General features: G+C 48.7%; 1 protein-coding gene across 1 annotated transcript in view; it reads left to right on the top strand.

Annotated features, from left to right (window-relative positions):
* Nucleotides 1–3,298: 3,298 nt before the first annotated feature.
* The window catches only part of SYT13 (synaptotagmin 13), a 42,096-nt gene continuing 26,611 nt past the window's right edge, over nt 3,299–18,783 (top strand). Inside the window, exon 1 of the mRNA XM_043482534.1 lies at nt 3,299–3,601. Within this exon, the coding sequence (XP_043338469.1) occupies nt 3,419–3,601 (183 nt within the window). The 5' untranslated portion in view covers nt 3,299–3,418. The remainder of the gene's footprint in view (nt 3,602–18,783) is intronic.

Genomic DNA, 18,783 nt, shown 5'->3' with positions numbered 1-18,783 from the left:
AACAACAATGCCATTTCATCAAGAGGCTGGGGAATCTTCAGAGACCTACTCCTCAGCCTTCCAGAAGTCCCCCCGCTCCCAGCAGCGCTTCCAAACCCGAACATCCTGGTCTGTCTGCCCTTGGCATTCTGGTGGCCCCAGCATTCCTATTATTTGCAAACCTCATCCTCAGACTGTCTTAGTGTTCCACGCTGTCAACTGCCTTTCTCAATAGATGATCTCATTTTTCAAAGGATCCCACTAATGCCCTTTCTTAGACAGTTGTCATTAAAGGCTGCTGCCTGGGTATCAGTAAGCAAGAAGCAAAAGTCACATCTTTGATGAGATGTAGCCAAGGTGACCCAGGGCCCTAATGACTTAACTGGGTTTCAAATCTCCGGAGGTCTGGCCGAGCTCTACGATGGGTTCACTGTGTGTGAAAGAGGCAAAAGACACTCTGTTCTTCTTGGACTGGAGTCCCTCTTCTTGTTAAAAATGAAGGTCACTGCAGCTGCTAACATCTCAGTAACCATAGTAACAAGGGACCACATGACAGATGTCTGATCCCCATAAGAAAATGTCTGATAGTAAGTGTTCTTCATCCTTTTCCTCACCCCCACCCCAGATCTTGTTAGGTGGCATTGAGGGTCTCCCAGGGGAGCAGCTCAGGCATGGGAAATCCAGACTGACAGCATTAATTAAACCTCTTATTTCCCCAGGACATTTTGCATTGCCAGGCTCGGGAGCCAAGAAAGCCTCCCAGCGAAGCTCTTATGAGAGAGAATGCTAAGTCTATCACCAGGGAATAAGGCACTTCAGCTCCACAGATGGCAGCAAATGAAGCTCTGTAGGAAAATACGCCCAAGCATACAGCAGGCACAAAATAAATACTTACAGAAGAGTCCATTTAATCAAATGGAGCTCATTTAGCAAATGGGATTCCTTTCAAGTCACTGGAAGTTCTACATGAGGTGGTGAACCGTTCACCCTTTCAACAGTTATTGGGTGCCTATTGTACATACTCATGGCTGACAGCATGGAAGCTCTAAAGATATCCACTTGCTGACTGAATCCAATTGTCCCCGGGAGTGTCTGGGGCTCAAGGGAAGGTTGGGAAGTGTGTAGAGGGCTGGGATCACATCACAAAGGGCTCTGGATTCAACTGGAGTCTCTCGGGTCTATTACTGGAGAAACTGTGAAAGTTTTTATGTGTGTGAGTGACAAGATCAGCTTTGCATTTCAAAAACATCCTTTTCGATGCCTTGCAGAGAAATGAGATGGTTGGATGGCATCACCGACTTAATGGACGTGAGTTTGAGTGAATTCCAGGAGTTGGTGATGGATTGGGTGGCCTGGCATGCTGCAGTCCATGGGGTCGCAAAGAGTTGGACACGACTGAGTGACTGAACTGAACTGAGAGAAAGGATTAGAAGGAGACGATTGCTTTGACCAAAGAAATAATGTTCTAGGACTGATGAACGCAGGCCTTAAGAGAACTGGCAACTTCTGCTTCTTTCCTCGGAACCTGGCTATGATGCTGTGAGAAGCTCTGGTCGCATGAGGAAGAACCCAAGTGCTCCGTACACAGCCCAGATGTGCTCTGAGCAATAGCCAGGACCAACCACTTGCCATGAGGTATGCCATCTTGGATGTTCCAGCCCAGCTGACCATTGTCCCAGGAGATACCATGTTGAGCAGGGAAACTGCCCAGCTGAGCCCAGTCAAACCACAAACCACATGAGAAGTCACAATAGAATTGTTCTAAGCCACTACATGCTGAGTGGCTTCAGTCATGTCTGACTGCGACCGCATGGGCTGTAGCTCACAAGAATCACGGGATTCTCCAAGCAAGAATAGTGGAGTGGGTTGCCATTTCCTTCTCCAGGGGATCTTCCCAATCCAGAAATTGAACCTATGTCTCCCAAGTCTCCTGCATTGCAGGCAGATTCTTTACCCACTGAGCCACCTGGGAAGCCCTCTAATACACTAAGTTACGGGTTTATTATGCAGAAATGGATAACAAACACTGGGAGGTATCAGATGTTGGTCACGTCTGCATCACGACAGAAAAGGTCTGGCTAGAATGATCATAGATTTGGGAGTCATCAGCCTCATGGGAAGTTTAGAGCCCTGTTTGGAACGAAATCACCTCCACTCCTCACATGTGTCCAGCGTGCTTAGAGCACCGCCAACTCACAGCAAATGCTTGCTGAATTAAATGAAACATTCCACATGATGAAAATCACTGGAAAGCCCTGTTTGCGATCTGAGACAACCCTCCTCATGCCTGGAATTCTAATTTTCCCTCACTCTAAGCACACTAAATTTCTTTCTCTCTCTCTGGATCAAAGTGTGGACTCCTAGCTGCTGCATTTGATATTCTTTATCCCTCTAAAGTAAGTCCTTTCCTTTGGGCATGTGGACTTGAAACCTGCAAACTTGAGTTTGGATTTTTCAACCTGCCCCACGTCCCGTCTGAGTCTAGGCTTCCTCATCTGTAAATGGAGATGAAAATACATGCCAATCTCACTGCTAAGGAAGTGCAGATGTGAAAAGAATCATTGCAATCATCCTCTCCAGGACAAGATAGGTATAGTCTCAACCCCAGACATGGCATCAATGCCCTCTCCCTGGCTGCCAGTCCCTCTCCCTGGTAGTAAACACATGGCAATTTCGGGAGATGGGAAATCTCCAGCTTTTTGTGTTTGAAAAAGCTCTCGCAGGCCTCGATTTTCCAGCCTCCTTGGCCAGAGGGTGAACAAAGCTTTTTTGTTCAGTCCTTAAGTCGTATCAGACTCTGCAAACCCATTGACTGCGGCATACCAGGTTTCCCTGTCCTTCCCTATCTCCCAGATTTTGCTCAAATTCATGTCCATTGAGTTGACCATGCTATCCAACCGTCTCATCCGCTGCTGCCCCCTGCTCCTTTTGCCTTCAATCTTTCTCAGCAGCATCAGGGTCTTTTCCAAGGAGAGCGCTCTCTGCACCAGAGTTAGTAGTCTGGTAAACGACCCCCTATCCAGACAGAGCCGCAGGCCAAGGTTTGAGTCCTGGTTTGCCGGCTAACCTAACGCACAGTGTGACCTTGGCGAGCTCCTGCTCTTCTTGAACCCAAGTGTCCTACGTAAAGCGTGAAGGATGGCTCGAGAAGAAAGGATGATGCGCTCAGGTTCCTTCCACCTGAGCGGATCCGCCTTGGGCCGGGGTGGGGGGTCGGGTCACGTGCTGGGCTGACGCGGTGCCTAGTGCGGGAGCACAGGCCAGCTCCGGGTCCAGCCTCCCGCTCTGACGTCCTCGAGCCGCCCTCCCTCCCCGCCCCTCCGCCCCTCCGGCGGCGGCGGCGGCGGCGGCGGCGGCGGGAGAGCGGCTGAGCGCCTGGATCCCAGGCCGGGGAGGCGCGCGGCGGCGGGACCGAGCCCGGTGCGGGGAAACGGGCACCATGGTGCTGTCGGTGCCGGTGATAGCGCTGGGCGCCACGCTGGGCACGGCCACCAGCATCCTCGCGCTCTGCGGGGTCACCTGCCTATGCCGGCACATGCACCCCAAGAAGGGAGTGTTGCAGCGAGACCTGGAGCCCGACCCGGAGAAGGCGAAGCCCAGCGTGCTCCGGTCCGCCCAACAGGTGAGCGGCGGCGGGCCTCGGCCTCCCCGGGGGCTCGGGTGGGGGGGTCTCCCGGGCGGCTGCGGCGGGGGCGGGGAGTGGGTGGGAAGGAATTGTTGGCGTTCTTCTTTGCGCGACAGAGCCCGGCTGGGAGTGGGGACAGCGGATGTGTTCGGACAGCGGATGTGTTCGGACAGCGGATGTGTTCAGAGACCCTGGGGCGGGCGCGGGGGGGAGGGGGGGGAGGGTGTCCCAAAGGCCTGGGTCGGGGGGTGGGTGGCGGCGGCTAGGGTACAGGAGGAAAGGGGACAGCAAGCCTAAAGGTGCGGGCATGGGAGTGAGTGGCAAAGGGGGCTTGGATAGGAATCGGAGCTGGGAGGAGAGCTGGGGGCCGCGGGGGAGTAATAAGACAGGGGGGCTGTGAGGGTTTGGGGCAGGGGGCTGCGAGGCTTAGGGGAGACGAAGAGGGGAAGGACCGAGAAGGAGAAGCCCCAGGAACCGGGGAGAAGAGAAAGGGTGACACAGAACGGAGTGGGGCCGGCCGCTGGCGCAGGGGAACCACTGACCAGCTGAGAGGGGAGCAGGGACATGGACAGAGGCGGCAGCTGGGGGCTGCAGGGGGCGCGGGGGAGGGGGCGATTGGGCTGGGGGTGCTGGGGTCTGGAGAGGCCCGGGAGTATGGAGGGCCTGGGCGACCCTCACCCCCTCCCAGCAGCCCGCAGCTCCAGCCAGCCTGAGGGAGTAGCTCTGAGCCCCCCTCCTACCCCCCACTTCCCATGGATGTGGCTGCAGATGTCTCTGGAGACAGCAGGGCTTTTATGGCCACAGGAGCTGGTCCCCCCGGAGCTCTCTGAGCAGAAAATGGGTGGGGTCCCCATTGTACAGTGCAGCCGAAGGGGGTCTGAGAAAGGTTTGGGAGGACTGCCCTAGGTGGGCTGTGAACTCCAGGACGCATCTCCGAAGTGGCAGAGGCGAAATGTCCTCTGGAGACCCAGGAGGAAGGGTCTGGCCGGAGAGACTGGAGGAAGGCAGGCACCCGGGGGAAGAAGGAGGTGACTTAATGACTTCCCTGGGCCCCCTCGGTTCCTTCCCGGGCTGAGAGTTCCAGGAGTGGCCCTACAGAGCCGTGCCTCCACCTTCCTTTTGCCAATCAATTATTCAAAAGCCCAGGCCCAGCTGTGGGGCCCTGTGTCAGTCACTGTGAGAAGGGAAGGAAATGGCTGCTGTCCTTGAGGCTCTGAGGATCCCAGCAAAGTGACATTGATGCCGGCAGGATCCGGGGTCAGCTGGGTAGGGGCATGTGGGATCCAGAGCCGTCTGAAATGGGAGCAGCGGGCTCCCCACGGGGCCTGGGCGGGAGGCGAGGGCGGGGGGCGGTTGTACAAGCTCTTCTCCGAACACGGAGGCCTCAACCTCCTCTCCCCCTCGGCACGCTTGAGGGACAGCCATTCTTCTGCCTTTCACCGTGGCAGCTCTTCAGGCATTGTCCCCTCTCCCCTTCCCAGAAAGAATCACTGGGGCCCCTGTTGGTGCAAATGACCTCGGGGATCACTTCCAGCTCTTTGTCTTCTTGAGGACCAGTAGCCCAAGCAGCAGCCAATGATCTGTTAAAGACAAACCAGATCCTGCATCTCCCGGGCTTAAAATCCTCCCCAGCTTCTCACTGAGCTTTGGAGCAGACCACAGCACACCTTAGCCTGGCATGTGCCCAGGGCCAGTCTCTGCCCTAAGTGCTTTACATTTAATGCATTTAGCCACTCAGTGACAGACATAGGTGATGATCCCAACTTAAAGATGAAGCGGCTAAGGTTCAGAGAAGGCGAGTGATTTTGCCCAAGGCCACATAGCCTGAGAAGTTTCCGAGCCTAATTCTAAGCTGGTCTGGTTTTGGAGTCCATGCTGTGAGCCTCTCCACCTCATGGTCTTGCCTGTCTGATGTGGCCAGTGTTTACCTCTCCAGCCAAGCTCATGTGAGTGCCCTGCATCACGGGTGGTCTCAGCTCCCCTGGGTTTTTATCCTTTTTGAAGACACCAACCCCTCCCATTTTCCTCTGACTTTTCACAGAGATGGCTCCTCCTCATCCTGTGGGTCTCTTTCTGTTTGCAGTTTACCTCTTCAGGGAGAGGATTTTGTCCGTGGCCACATATAACAAAGCCCCTTTCCCCCATTATACCCTCCATACTATTCCTTCTTATTTCTGTTTGTATCATTTGTGACAGTTGGATGTGATTTTTCGTATCTGCTGACTTACAATATTCATTCCCATCACCTTCTCAGTTTCTGAAACCTAGTAGGTGCCCAAGGAGAAATTATTGACTAATATTAAGGCATCCCCAGGCCCAGCCGTTGGGGATTATTGTCTGAGTTATTTCTTCAAATGCAGATGTATTTTGCAACCACTTTGCAACCCAGAGCTGGCTCATAGGGTCACAATAAATGCTTGTTGATATGTGCATGCTCAGTCACTCAATCATGTCCGATTCTTTGTGACCCCATGGACTGTAGCCTGCCAGGCAAATTCTGTCCATGGATGGTTTAGGGAAGAATACTAGAGTGGGTTGCCATTTCTTTCTCCAGGGCATCTTCCCGACCCAGGGATGGAAACAGTGTCTCCTGCCTTGCAGGCAGATTCTTTGATGCTGAGCCAACAGGGAAACCCCTGTTGATCCATGAGACTCATCCATTCACATCCCTCACTTGGTTCCCTCAGTGACAAGGATTTGAGCACCTGGATGTGAATCTGTAGGTGTGAACATGATGAAGTTCACAGTGCTCTCAGTGTTTGGCTGCCATTGTGCTCAGACTGATTCAGCTGCTGACCCAGATAAAGTACGCAGAGAAAAAAGACAATGTGTTGACATTTCAAAAAAAGTCAAGGGAGGTGGTGTTAGGGCAGATGGCAGCAGGGCGATGGGCTTGGCACATTGACAAAGAGGAGAAGAGTCTGGTAAGGAAGGTTCTCGGAAGATGCTTCTTAAACAGAGAGGGCGTTGGGGCTGGGGAAGAGGGTTCTAGATTCCTGTAACCAGGAGAACTGGGGTGTCTGTGGGAGACAGAGTGACTGCTCATGTCTCTGTAAGTTGCTGATTATGGTTGCTGGAAAAATTCCTTGGATTTGTTAGCTGTGCCTGGGGAATCTAATTTCTGGCCATGAATAGTCAGCTGAAGTTAAAGTTTATAGTGATTTTGAAAAGAACTTGAAGTTTTCCTTGAGGGTTCTTCACCCGAGATCCACAGATCCCAACAAGGAGCCTGTAGCTAAAATGGAAGGGGTTCATGGTCTTGGAGAGGAAAAAACTCTCTCTTCATTTTCATGAACCTCTATGTGAAACTTAGCATTTTCTGTAAATAGGAGTATAAACAACACATCACCGGAGTATGAACAATATCTGTGACTTGGTCCTCAAGGGAAATCACAGGTAGTTTCAGAGTACCTCACAGCTGTGGCAGATGCTTTACGAGAGTGTTTATGCTCATCCCTAATTCTAAATTATGTACTTATTAAATCTCCCGTGAGATCCTTTTATTTAATGAAAGAATAAAGAGGCATATGTGTAGCTATTTCCCCGATTGATTTTATTAGGTTGTAGTCCTATGTTTTTATTTGCTGCTTTTTCAAGCACTCGGAGGAGGTACCATAGGCTTCTCTAGACAACCGTAGGAATTCATCCAATGTCTCTGCCGAGTGGGAGGTGGCCGAGGTGCAAACCCTCACTGCTGTTCATGCCTCCAGCTGGCTTCAATTCATTCTTTTTCTTGGTTTTTCCGAAATGTACATTGTGGACCCTTTCATCCTGCCTCCTTACACAATCCCTCACCCCCTCTGCCCCTTTATGTGCATGCAGTCCTTTGTGGAGGGGGAGAGGGATTCAGTCTCACTACGCCATCCTTGTGACCTGGTAGCATCACCTGAAACCTCGCTGTCTGTTATCAGCCCAGCTTTCAAAGCTTGGTTATTATGCAGTGATGGCCGAATGCTTGAGCCATGAGACAGAGAAGAGGGTCAGATGTGGCATGTGTGTGTATGTGTGTGTGTGATCATTTTTAATTCACTGCTGCTGCTGAACCTATTAGTGACAGGCAGCAAGACCCGTTGGTTCCATCCCCCAGAGTTTCCTTCTCGTGCTTTTCTGCACAGGCTGCCACTCACTGCATTTCTGGGTCCTTGCAGAGGAAGCCCTCCTTTTGGTGACCCTAAATACCTACTGAGTGAGCGGGGGAGCTGTCCTTCCCCAAGGCTCGGTGCCCCTAACACCTCAGTGTGACTTGGGTTCTGTTTTCAGAAAGCTTTAGTTTCAGTGTCTGATTTTTCTTCCCATCTGGCGCTTCCTTTGTTGTCCCCTTATATGAATCTTCTCAGATGCATCTCAGAGGTTCCCAGAGTAGCCCTGCTGCTGTCCCCTTAAAGCTAACATGTGGTCAAAGGCTTCCTCCGAGGGGCCCCCAGCAGTGGTCCCCGGGTCTCTTCTATCCACATCTGCCAGCTCCCACTGCTACTTACTACCAAATTCTAAAATCCTACCTTCCTTCCAGCAGCGTTGAGAAGCAAAGTGACTTTTGATGGAACACTGTGTTAGTTCATTCAGGTTATTGTAACAAAATACCACAGAGTGGGTAGCTTATAAACAAAAATTTATTTCTCATGGAGCTAAAAGCTGGGAAGTCCAAGATCAAAGCTCTGGCCAACCCAGTATCTGGTGAGGACCTGCTTCCTAGACTTTCGGCTGTAACCTCACCTGATTCCCCGGTAGCTCAGCAGGTAAAGAATCCATCTGCAATGCAGGACACCCCGGTTGGTTCGATTCCTGGGTTGGGAGGATCTGCTGGAGAAGGGAACTGCTACCCACTCCAGTATTCTTGGGCTTTCCTGATGGCTCAGCTGATAAAGAATCCACCTGCAATGCAGAAGACCTGGGTTTAATCCTTGGGTTGGGAAGACCCCCTGGAGAAGGGAGAACTGCTACCCGCTCCAGAATTCTGGCCTGGAGAACTCCATGGACTGTATAGTCCATGGGGTCGCAATGAGTCGGACACAACTAAGCGACTTTCACTTTCACTTTTCATGGGGTAGAAGGGGCAGGAAGCTCTCTTCTGTCACTTCTATGGGGCACTAATCCCTCTTAGGAAGGCTTCACCCTCACAGCTGCTCACCCCAAGGCCCCACCTCTTAATAGCATCACCTTACAGGTTAGGTTTTAACGTATAAATTTTTAGGGGGGCATAAACATTTTGACCAGAGCAAACACCTAATAGATTCAAAGTTTTTAAGAAATAATTTAAATATGTGCTATATTTTTATCAAGCAACATATGTATAGTAGAGTCTTTCCCCCGCTCTGAAATTAAGAAGTGTATTTCATTTCCCTTATACCTCTGACAATATCCAGTAGATAATGGGCACATGATAGTCAATGTATATTTTGAGTTAAATCATCGTATCGGAACATGACACTGAAGAAGAGAGGAAAGGTACAAAGGAATGCACATGGTTAAGATTCCATTTCCACTAGATTTGAAATCAAGCCCATTCATGTCTGAGGTTTCCAATGGGGACAGGTAATGCCTGGGGCAGAGTAGGGAAGCTTCTGTTTATAGAGCTTTTGTTTATAAGCTCTGCCTCTTGACATGGTACTGGCTACATAGCTGTGTCCACTTTATGAAAGAAAGCATATACAGCTCTACATTTATGATTTGTATACTTTTCTGAATGTAGTTATAATTCGGTAAAGTTTTTCTCTGTCAAGTTGTGATATAATGTTTATGAATATTGTTTTAGTATCAAGCCAGTGTTTTTTAATAGGAGGATTTGGGGGCTGTCATCAAGACATGGCCCTCCTTTTTGTGGTCTGTTATTCACCACCCCCCTGGCCCTGTCTGCTTTCTGCTGCTACTCCTGTGGCTGCCTCCTTCCTCAGACTAGGGCCTGGGGAACATCAATGTGTCCTGATTAATGCTCCTGCCTGTTTTCCTTTTCCTTAGACCACTGGAGCAATGTCTTCTCAGAGCACTTGTCTGAATGTAGACTTGGCAGAGAGGATGGATCAGAGCCCCAGTGCTACATTTCAGCAGCTAATAAATTCACTCATTAAAGGTTAATGAACATATTCTAGGCACTGGGACATAGCAGTAAAAAGACAGGTGTATGCTCTTCCTTGTAAGTGAGGAAGCAGACATGCAGCCAGCAGTTGTCATTAAACATATTAAAGGCGAGGTACAGGGGGCCATGGGAAACCCTTAGGATAGGCACCTCCAACCTTGCTCCAAAGTAGGGCTTGTCTCCAGTTCTTGTTGGCTGCCCTGACAAGGTCTCCCGGTACTTCAGTGATCACAGGAGGCCAACATGAATTTCTAACCCCACTCCTGGAACTGATTTGACCCTGGACTGCTGGAAGGCCTGAACTCCTTGGATTCTCAATCCTTTTAAAGAATTGACTTCTCAGCTGATCTCCCAGCTGGTAAACTCTCCTACTGATATAAATGAACAAAAAGTATATCCGTTTCTGTAGAGTAATAAAGAATAGTGATAGTATAGCTAAAGTTTATTGAGTTCTTCCTGTGTGCCAGGCACTGTTCTAAGCTCTTAAATCATATTAATTTTATCCCCACAATAGCCCTATGAAATATGCATAATTATTGCGTCCATTTTACACATGGAACTTACTCTGTAGCAACTTATTCCATAGCAGAACTGGAAATCAAATTTAGGAAGTCGGGCTCCAGAGTCCACATCTTTGAGCAGTAGGCTGGAGTTTAGCAGGAAGAAAATAGTCAAAATTTTACTTGAGCCACTGCATTTCCCCAGGTATGGCCTAAAAGTGTCTACAGTATAATGGATCTTTGCAGGTCAGCTTCGGAAACCTTTCCCAAAGCTTTGGCTGGCTTCTGTGCCTTTCACATCCTTCACGCTTTGAGCCCTGGGTGCAGCCCCAGGCCCTCCAGAGAAATTTACACAGTAAACATGTTTGGGCTGGTTGCTTAGTAACAGGGAAGACAGTATGAATTTTGCATCAAGAAATCAGCATGGATTATTTCAGGGAGATAAGCATATGCCCACTGGAAGCACTAGGCTCTTTGAAACATACTGCGGACCTTTGGTCTGTGTCCATTAGTCCTTCTCAGTGACAGGTCCCAGACCTGTCCCATCTTTTTCCCTCTCTAGTGTCTTCTCTGATTCAGGTAGATAAGTCAGGTTCATGGCTCTTCTCTTCATGTGATTGACGGCTCACTAGCACCTTTTGTTCACTCCAGCAGAAAATGCTGCTACATCTTTAGACATTTTTAGATTTTCAGATACTGGCCCAGATTACTCTCATGTGCCTGCAGTACAGGAAGAGAAAGAGAGAGACCATCAGAGCACAATGGGAGAAACACCCGAACTGGAAATCAGAGGGGCTTAAGGGGAAGGCAGAAAGAAGGGGAGAGACCAGCAGGATGGGGAAGCAGCAGACCCAGAAGACAAAGAAAGGAGACAAGCTGAAAAGTGACCGACCACCCCAGAATCAGAGGGAGAAATCAGAATCCGTGTGGATGATCCCCGTGCGTGTTATCATTGTCACCTTCCTTATCCTTCCCCCCACCAAGGGTCCCAGTCTGCTTCACCTAGGTCCTGCGGGCTCTACAAACTCAAGTCCAGTTGAGGTGGCATTTACTACTTCTCAGCGACGTTTCTTCACATTGGCATCACTGGGCCAATGTGATGCCAGGAGGAGGAGCCTTGATCGCTTACCATGTCTGTTCACTGCACAAAAATAGACCTTCCCACTGAGGAGTTCCCTAAGTGCTAATTAAGAAAAGGCTGTTTTAATTGATTCATATTATAGAACATTCCTAGGAGAGTTTTACATGGTGTTTAAGGGCGTTGCAATGATTTACAGTGATATTTTGGGAACTTGACTGATGTTTGGGGTGGATTTGGAATGCATTTTAATTTTTCCCATTTAAAACAGTGGAATGCAAGTGACTGCTCTCTGAAATTCACTAGCCCGGCAGGCTTGTTTCCATGAACAGATTAGAGTCAAATAATGAGGGGTGGTTGCATATATGAATATGTGCACACATGGATGTGAATATGTATACATGCATATACGAATACGAGAAAAGGGGAAGAGCATCCCATGGAAAATCTGTGAAACTGAGCCCTAACCCATCTGGTGGAGACCCTAGTGTACTTTGACATATTTCATTGACTCTGTCCACCCTCCTCGCATCAATCCAAGACAGACTTTTCTTTCTTGGGTGAAAAACTGAGCCGAATGGCAGAGAGCAAGAGAAGTGAGGAGAAACATTGACTGGCTGCGTGAGTCATTGGATGGATGGATAGATGAATGGGAAGGAGACTCATGGGGCCACCGCCTCTGCTTGCAGCCAACACAAAAATCACAAGCCCAGAAATGCAGGAGAAGGGGCTGAGCTTGTGGAAGAATCTCTGTGTTCACCTCCAGTGAAAAGGCAGGGAATCAAGACAAGCCTGGAGGGCGTGGAGTCTTCACTTTCTATTGGTTTCCTGCCCTTCAAGCACCCTTCACACAGCTGACATTGGAAACAGTTTAAAAAATCTCCCCTTGCAAAGACCAGTGAGACAATGCTCTGGGAGAGCATGTTTTACTTGGAAAATCATTATAAACCACACAGCTTTGAACTTGCTAAAAGTAGCCTGATGAAAGGCGTGTGAGTTACTGAGGCAGGATAGTGAAGACTTTGCTTTTCAAACAGAATGAAGAATGATGCTTTCCTGAGTTCCCTGGTGGTCTAGTGGATAGGATTTGGCAATTTTACTGCTGTGCGGGGGAACTGAGATCCTTCCCACAAGGTGTGGCCAAAAAAGAAAAAAAGAATGAGGTCTTCAAGAGAACTGCATCTGAAGATGAAGAGAAGGTTGGGGAAGAGTGGTTTGGTTGGGCAACTAGACGACTTACTGGGAAACAGTTGCAGGATGAAGCTGAGAGTAACTACAGTGAGCTCTAAACTCCTTCTGTGTTTCATATCCTATCCCCCATCCTTTCTCACAGTGCACCCCCCAAGCACCTTAGGTTGTGTTTTTGTTTCCAGCACAGTCAATTCACAAAGAAAGGGCGAGGCTCCCAGAGAGACACATAGTGAAGGCAGCAATGGCACAAGAAGAGATGAAACTCCATGGGAAAACATCAACATGGTCTCAGGGCTTTGGGCCATGTTCCCTGCAAATGTGTCATCTAATAAGTTGCTTACCTTGCGAGTGGGCTGGATCTTTTAAGTAGCAACATGACTATTGCTCTTTGTGTAACAGCCTCATTGCCAAACTCAGAGAGACAAAGGATCAGAGGATGGAAAAGAGTGAACAAGAGCTTAGGTATCTCATCGGTAACCACTACATGGTAGACTTGTGTGTATTTGGATATTCACCAGAATGAGTTTAAGTAAGAACAATCTAGTCTTTGAGACTGCACAAAAGAGGAAATTGCGTCTTAGAACGAAAATGTTCATTTCATGATCAAATAGCTGAGATGTAATAGGAAGCAAATTAGACTTAGACTCTAAACCTGAATTTCTTTTCTTTTTACAATTTTATTTATTTTATAACTGCACTGAATCTTCATTGCTGCACGTGGGCTTTCTCTAGTTGCGGCGAGCGGGGGCCACTCTCTAGTTGTGGTCCTTGGGCTTCTCCTCGCAATGGCTTCTCCTGTTGCAGGGCACACTGCATGGGCTCTAGGCACGCAGGCTCCGTAGTTGTGGTGCCCAGGCTTCACTGCTCTGTGGCATGTGGGATCTTCCCGGATCAAACCAGTGTCCCTGCATTGCAAGGCAGACTTTTAACCACTGGACCATCAGGAAAGCCCCCAAACCTGAATTTGAATTCAATCTCCAGTGTTTTCCAGCCAAATGACCTTGGCCATTCTGAATCCTGCTTTCTTCCCCAACAAATCAGAGGTGATAGCAATAAGGTTCTCCATGGTAATATTAAAGACTAAATGAGACGATACTTTTGAACACACCCAACACATTCAGCGCCTGGTCTCTCTATTCAGTATATTTTAGGTATCTCTGAATCCTTGAGGATGTTTGTTTAGGTATGTCTGAATCCTTTGGATATAACTGAATCCTAGCATATTCATTCATTCAAAAAATACTTCCTTACTCTGTAATAATGTAAATGGGAAGAGAATTTGAAAAAGAATAGAGACATGAATGCGTATAACTGAATTACTTTGCTGTATGCCTAAAACTAACACGACATTGTTAGTTACCTGTTGTTGTTGTTGTTTAGTCGCTAAGTCATGTCTGCTTCTTTGTGACCCCACGGACTATAGCCCGCCAGGTTCCCCTGTCCATGGGATTTCTCCGGCAAGAATACTGAAATGGGTTGCCATTTCTTTCTCCAGGGGATCTTCACAACCCAGAGATCAAACGTGTGTCTCCTGATTGGCAGGTGGATTCTTTATCACAGAGCCAACAGGGAAGCCCTAATCAACTGTGCTCCAACATATCAATAAAAATCAAGCACAACAAATCAAAACAAAACAAAGAAAAGATTTCTTGATCACCTATTATGTGCAAGACACTGGATTAACACTAGGGACACCAAAGTGACCAGGCAGACAACACCCTTGGCTTCCTGAAGCTCCTGTCCTCGGGGTAGAGAGCTTCACTGCACGGTCGTACAAATGGATATAAATCTAATGGTATTAGGTGTGGTAAGGTAGGTAAGAGTTCTCTCAAGAAGTGTTAGTGTCATTTATTAAGTCCTAGAGGTGAGGACTTGAAGGATTCTTGGTACAGGGTATGTGCAAAGGCCCTGTGGTGAGAAGAAATATCACTAAGGAGGGACTGAAAGAAGGCCAAAGTGGGTAGAACTCCAAGGGTACAGGAGAGAATAACTGCAAGTGAGCAGGGCAAGTCTGGCCAGAGGGCACCACACAGGACCGCTGGGCCAACAAGAGTGTTGGGATATTTTCCCAGGAGCAATGGAAGCTACTGAAAGGTCTTAAGTGAGACGTCATATAGTTGGATTTAAGCTGCAAGAACATCATCTTGGATGGGAGAAGACTAGATGTGGGGAGACCAGGGAAGCTCTGGAGAGAGACCGTGATGGCTTGGACCACTGTCATTGTGGCAATAGCTTGGAGAGGTGTTTAGGAAATAAATTGACTGGCTTTGCCTCTGAGTTGGCTGTAGGCTTCAGGAAGAGGGAGGAGTTGGGGATGAGAGCTAAGGGTTTCAATTAGGGTGGTGGTACCACCTAGTGAAACAAGGATGAGGCCATGGATTTTAAGTCATGAGTTCACTTTTGTGAAGGGGGAGTGTGAGGAACCTTTGAGCTATCTCCATGAGGTGGTTCCGCAGGTCTGGAGCTCACCATCTGGCTGGGACGTATACTGGGGAGTAGAAAGCCCAGCCATGAGCATGGCTGAGACCACCTGGTTGGAAAGCAGAATGAGAGGGGAAAAGGCCCTCGGAACAAGTCCTGGGGGATGCCAGTGTTTCATGAAACAAGGACGGGTGGCCAGAGAGGAAGGAGAAAACCCGGAGAGTGTGATATCAAAATATGAATAATGACAAGAGAAAAACTTTTGAAGAAGAAGGGAGTCACTGAAAAGTCAAGTAAGATAAGGCTGAAAACATAGAATGAAACAATGAAGATCCTCAGTGACCTTGGAGGTCAAAAGTGACCTTCAGTGGCTGATGGGGCCTCTGGGAAAGGGTTGTAGTGGGGGCGGAAGGTGACGAAGGAGGACAGTACCAAATATAGACAGTTTTTCTGAGTTGCGTGGCTGCCAAGCAGTGGAAAGGGCTAGGGCCTGGCTGAGCGGAAGACAGAGGTCAAAAAATTATTGCACACCATTGAAAGCTGATTGGAAGGAGCCAGTTGAAAGAGTACGATGAATATTAAAGAGAGAGGGAGAGAAACAGACTGAAAATAGCTCTGTAGGGTAAGGCTCTCATGCGTGGGGATGGGGTGCAAGGCTGGGATGGAAGGACTGGTCCTGGAGAGAGGGAGAGAGGGGACACCTCCTGCAGTATCACAAGACACTGGATGGGCCACAGCATCAGTCTGGAGAAGAGGGCATTTCCCTGTGTCTGTTAACAGGGTGCTAAGGGTCCAACCAGCCCATCCTAAAGGAAATCAGTCCTGAGTATTCATTGGAAGGACTGATGCTGAAACTGAAGCTCCAATACTTTGGCCACCTGATGCAAAGGACTGACTCATTGGAAAAGATCCTGATGCTGGGAAAGATTGTGGGCAGGAGGAGAAGGGGATGACAGAGGATGAGAGAGTTGGATGGTGTCACTGACTTGATGGATACGAGTTTGAGTAAGCTCTGAGAGTCGGTGATGGACAGGGAAGCCCGGCGTGTTGTAGCCCATGGGGTCGCAAAGAGTCGGACACGACTGAGAGACTGAACTGAACTGAACTGAGAGGTCTTTCGTTCTCTTGGTTTCCTTTTTCCCCTGTGAAGGCAGTCAGAGGAGATAGAGAAATTCCAAAATGTGAGCTTGAGGGAGTAGTTAAGGAAGCAGCAAGATTTCTGGGAAGGACTAAGTTTAAGGTTGGTGACCATGACTCTATCAGGGAACCATCTGCCCTTAGAGGGACTCTCCCTTGGTGCCCAGCTCTTGGATACAGGCATCACTGTGCTGCAGAGCTCATCCCGTGCTTCCCCTCGTGAGATCAGGGAAAGAATGGGGAGGTGAGGGAGCTCTTCAGACTTTGAAAGGGTACTGTTGACATCACGGCCTGGGTAACTGAATCGGAAAAGTTGCAAAGTGGAGAAAGAGGAGAAAGAATAGAGGCCTCTGAGGTCTGAAGATTCCTTGGGTTTGGAAGAACAGCTGAGAAGGGCTAGTCCCACAGCTGACCATGTGCACCCTGAGGGCAATATGCCCACCAGGGTCAAAGGTGCCAGAACCATCCCTTCCTTCCTTCACAAGGCCTATCGGGGGCAGGGGCAGGGCACAGAGTTCGAGTAAGTAATCGACGGACTTAAAGTTGTTTCAGCTGGCTCTCTACGCCCATGGATCTGAAAAGCTGACTCTTCTATGGAATTTTAGATGAGGGACTCGTGCATCTGTGGGTTTGGTGTCTGAAGGGTTCCTGGAACCAATCCACCAGAAATCCTAAGGGATGGCTATGTTCAGAAGGCCAGATGGGTCAGAAGCTGGGGTCACATCAATTCAGTTCAGTCACTCAGTTGTGTCCAACTCTTTGCGACCCCATGGACTGCAGCAGGCCAGGCCTCCCTGTCCATCACCAACTCCCGGAGCTTGCTCAAACTCTTGTCCATGAGTTGGTGATGCCATCCAACCATCTCATCCTCTGTCATCCCCTTCTCCTCCTACCTTCAATTTTTCCCAGCATTAGGGTCTTTTCTAAGGAGTCAGTTCTTTGCATCAGGTGGCCAAAGTATTGGAGTTTCAGCTTCAACATCAGAACTTCCAATGAATATTCAGGACCGATTTCTGTTAAGATGGACTGGTGTGATCTCCTTGCAGTCCAAGGGACTCTCAAGAGTCTTATCCAACACCACAGTTCAAAAGCATCAATTCTTCAGCACTCAGCTTTCTTTATGGTCCAACTCTCACATCCATACATGACTACTAGAAAAACCATAGCTTTGACTAGACAGACCTTTGTTGGCAAAGTCATGGCTCTGCTTTTTAATATGCTGTCTAGGTTGGCCATAGCTTTTCTTCCAAGGAGCAGGTGTCTTTTAATTCCATGGCTACAGTCACCATCTGCAGTGATTTTGGAGCCCAAAAAAGTAAAGTCTGTCACTGTTTCCACTGTTTCCCCATCTATTTGCCATGAAGTGATGGGACTGGATGCCATGATATTAGTTTTTTGAATGGTGAGTTTTAAGCCAGCATTTTCACTCTTCTCTTTAACTTTCATCAAGAGGCTCTTTAGTTCTTTGCTTTCTGCCACAAGAGTGGTGTCATCTGCACATCTGAGGTTATTGATATTTCTCCCAGCAATCTTGATTCCAGCTTGTGCTTCATCCAGCCCAGAATTTCACATGATGTACTCTGCATATGAGTTGAATAAGCAGGGTAACAATATACAGCCTTGACATACTCTTTTCCCAATTTTGAACCAGTCCATTGTAGCATGTCCGTTCTAGCAGTCACATGTCATGTGGTGTTTCTGTAATTCTTTATTTTAGGAAAACGAGGTTCTAAAAGAAGGAGTGCCTTGAACCTGTAGCCTCTGTAGCCCACAGGAGGACCAGGCAGGGGCCTGGCTCCCCTGAGCTGCGAGCCTGGCTGTCCCAGTGGCTTAGAGTCTGGAAAGCGGAGTCAGCATCACTCGTGTGCTTTCCTTCCCCTGGGCTGCGGCCTGAGGTCCTTCCGGGTAATGTCAACTGCATGGACCGCCCCAGGGAGGCATACCAGGGCCTCGGCTCCTCGGGAGCAGAGGAGAAGGGCTGGCTCTGGCTGACACCACCCCTGGAAAGAAATGGGGTTCCTGTGACTCCCGCGGGCGGCCTTGGGAGGATGCACTAACTGCAACAGCATGTGGAATGGTTAATGCATGAATAAATAGTATGAATAATTAAGTTGTCCTTATAATGATTCTTTTAAATGACTGAACTTCACATACAAAATATGTGGAGGGGATGAAGCACTCGGGCTTTGGGTTTCGGTTCCAATCTGCCCCTCACTTGCTGTGTGATGGTGGGTTAGTGACTTAACCTTTCTGTTCCTCGATGTGACCATCTGTTAACTGTGTCATTGACAGTGGATTATCATGAGGATTCAGTCAGCTAATTCGGATAGGGCAGGGCCCAGAACATTAGTGCTGTGCTGGAAAGCATTCAGAACCACTTTCCGGATCCTTCTCCCTGCACCCCTGCCCCCAATCCCACCCAAATCTACCCCATTTTCTACTCCCTGACCCTCGTCTCAGAGGCCAGTTCTAGGCATGTGAACATTGCCCAGTTGCTCCTGGCCCCAGGATATTTCCAATGACTTGTTAGTTTCCTTAACCTCCCACACCTTTGTCAACATCTGCTTTATGAAATTCCCGTCAATTACCCACTTTGAATGTGCCATCTGCTCCTGCCACAACCCTGTGGATAAGGTGCTCAATCAACGTTAGCTACTGTTACCAACCTTAATAAATAATAAGAAGTCAGGAAGAGTGTATACAAATTGGCAAAGGTCAGGGCCCACATGTTGAGCCCTCTGTTTGCCCACGGCTTGATTGTTTAGAAACCACTTTCATT

The sequence above is a fragment of the Cervus canadensis genome, chromosome 11 (genome assembly GCF_019320065.1).
Source record: "Cervus canadensis isolate Bull #8, Minnesota chromosome 11, ASM1932006v1, whole genome shotgun sequence".
Lineage (NCBI taxonomy): Eukaryota > Metazoa > Chordata > Mammalia > Artiodactyla > Cervidae > Cervus > Cervus canadensis.
The sequence above is the reverse complement of the archived record's forward strand: the minus strand, read 5'-3'. Positions and strand labels throughout refer to the sequence as shown.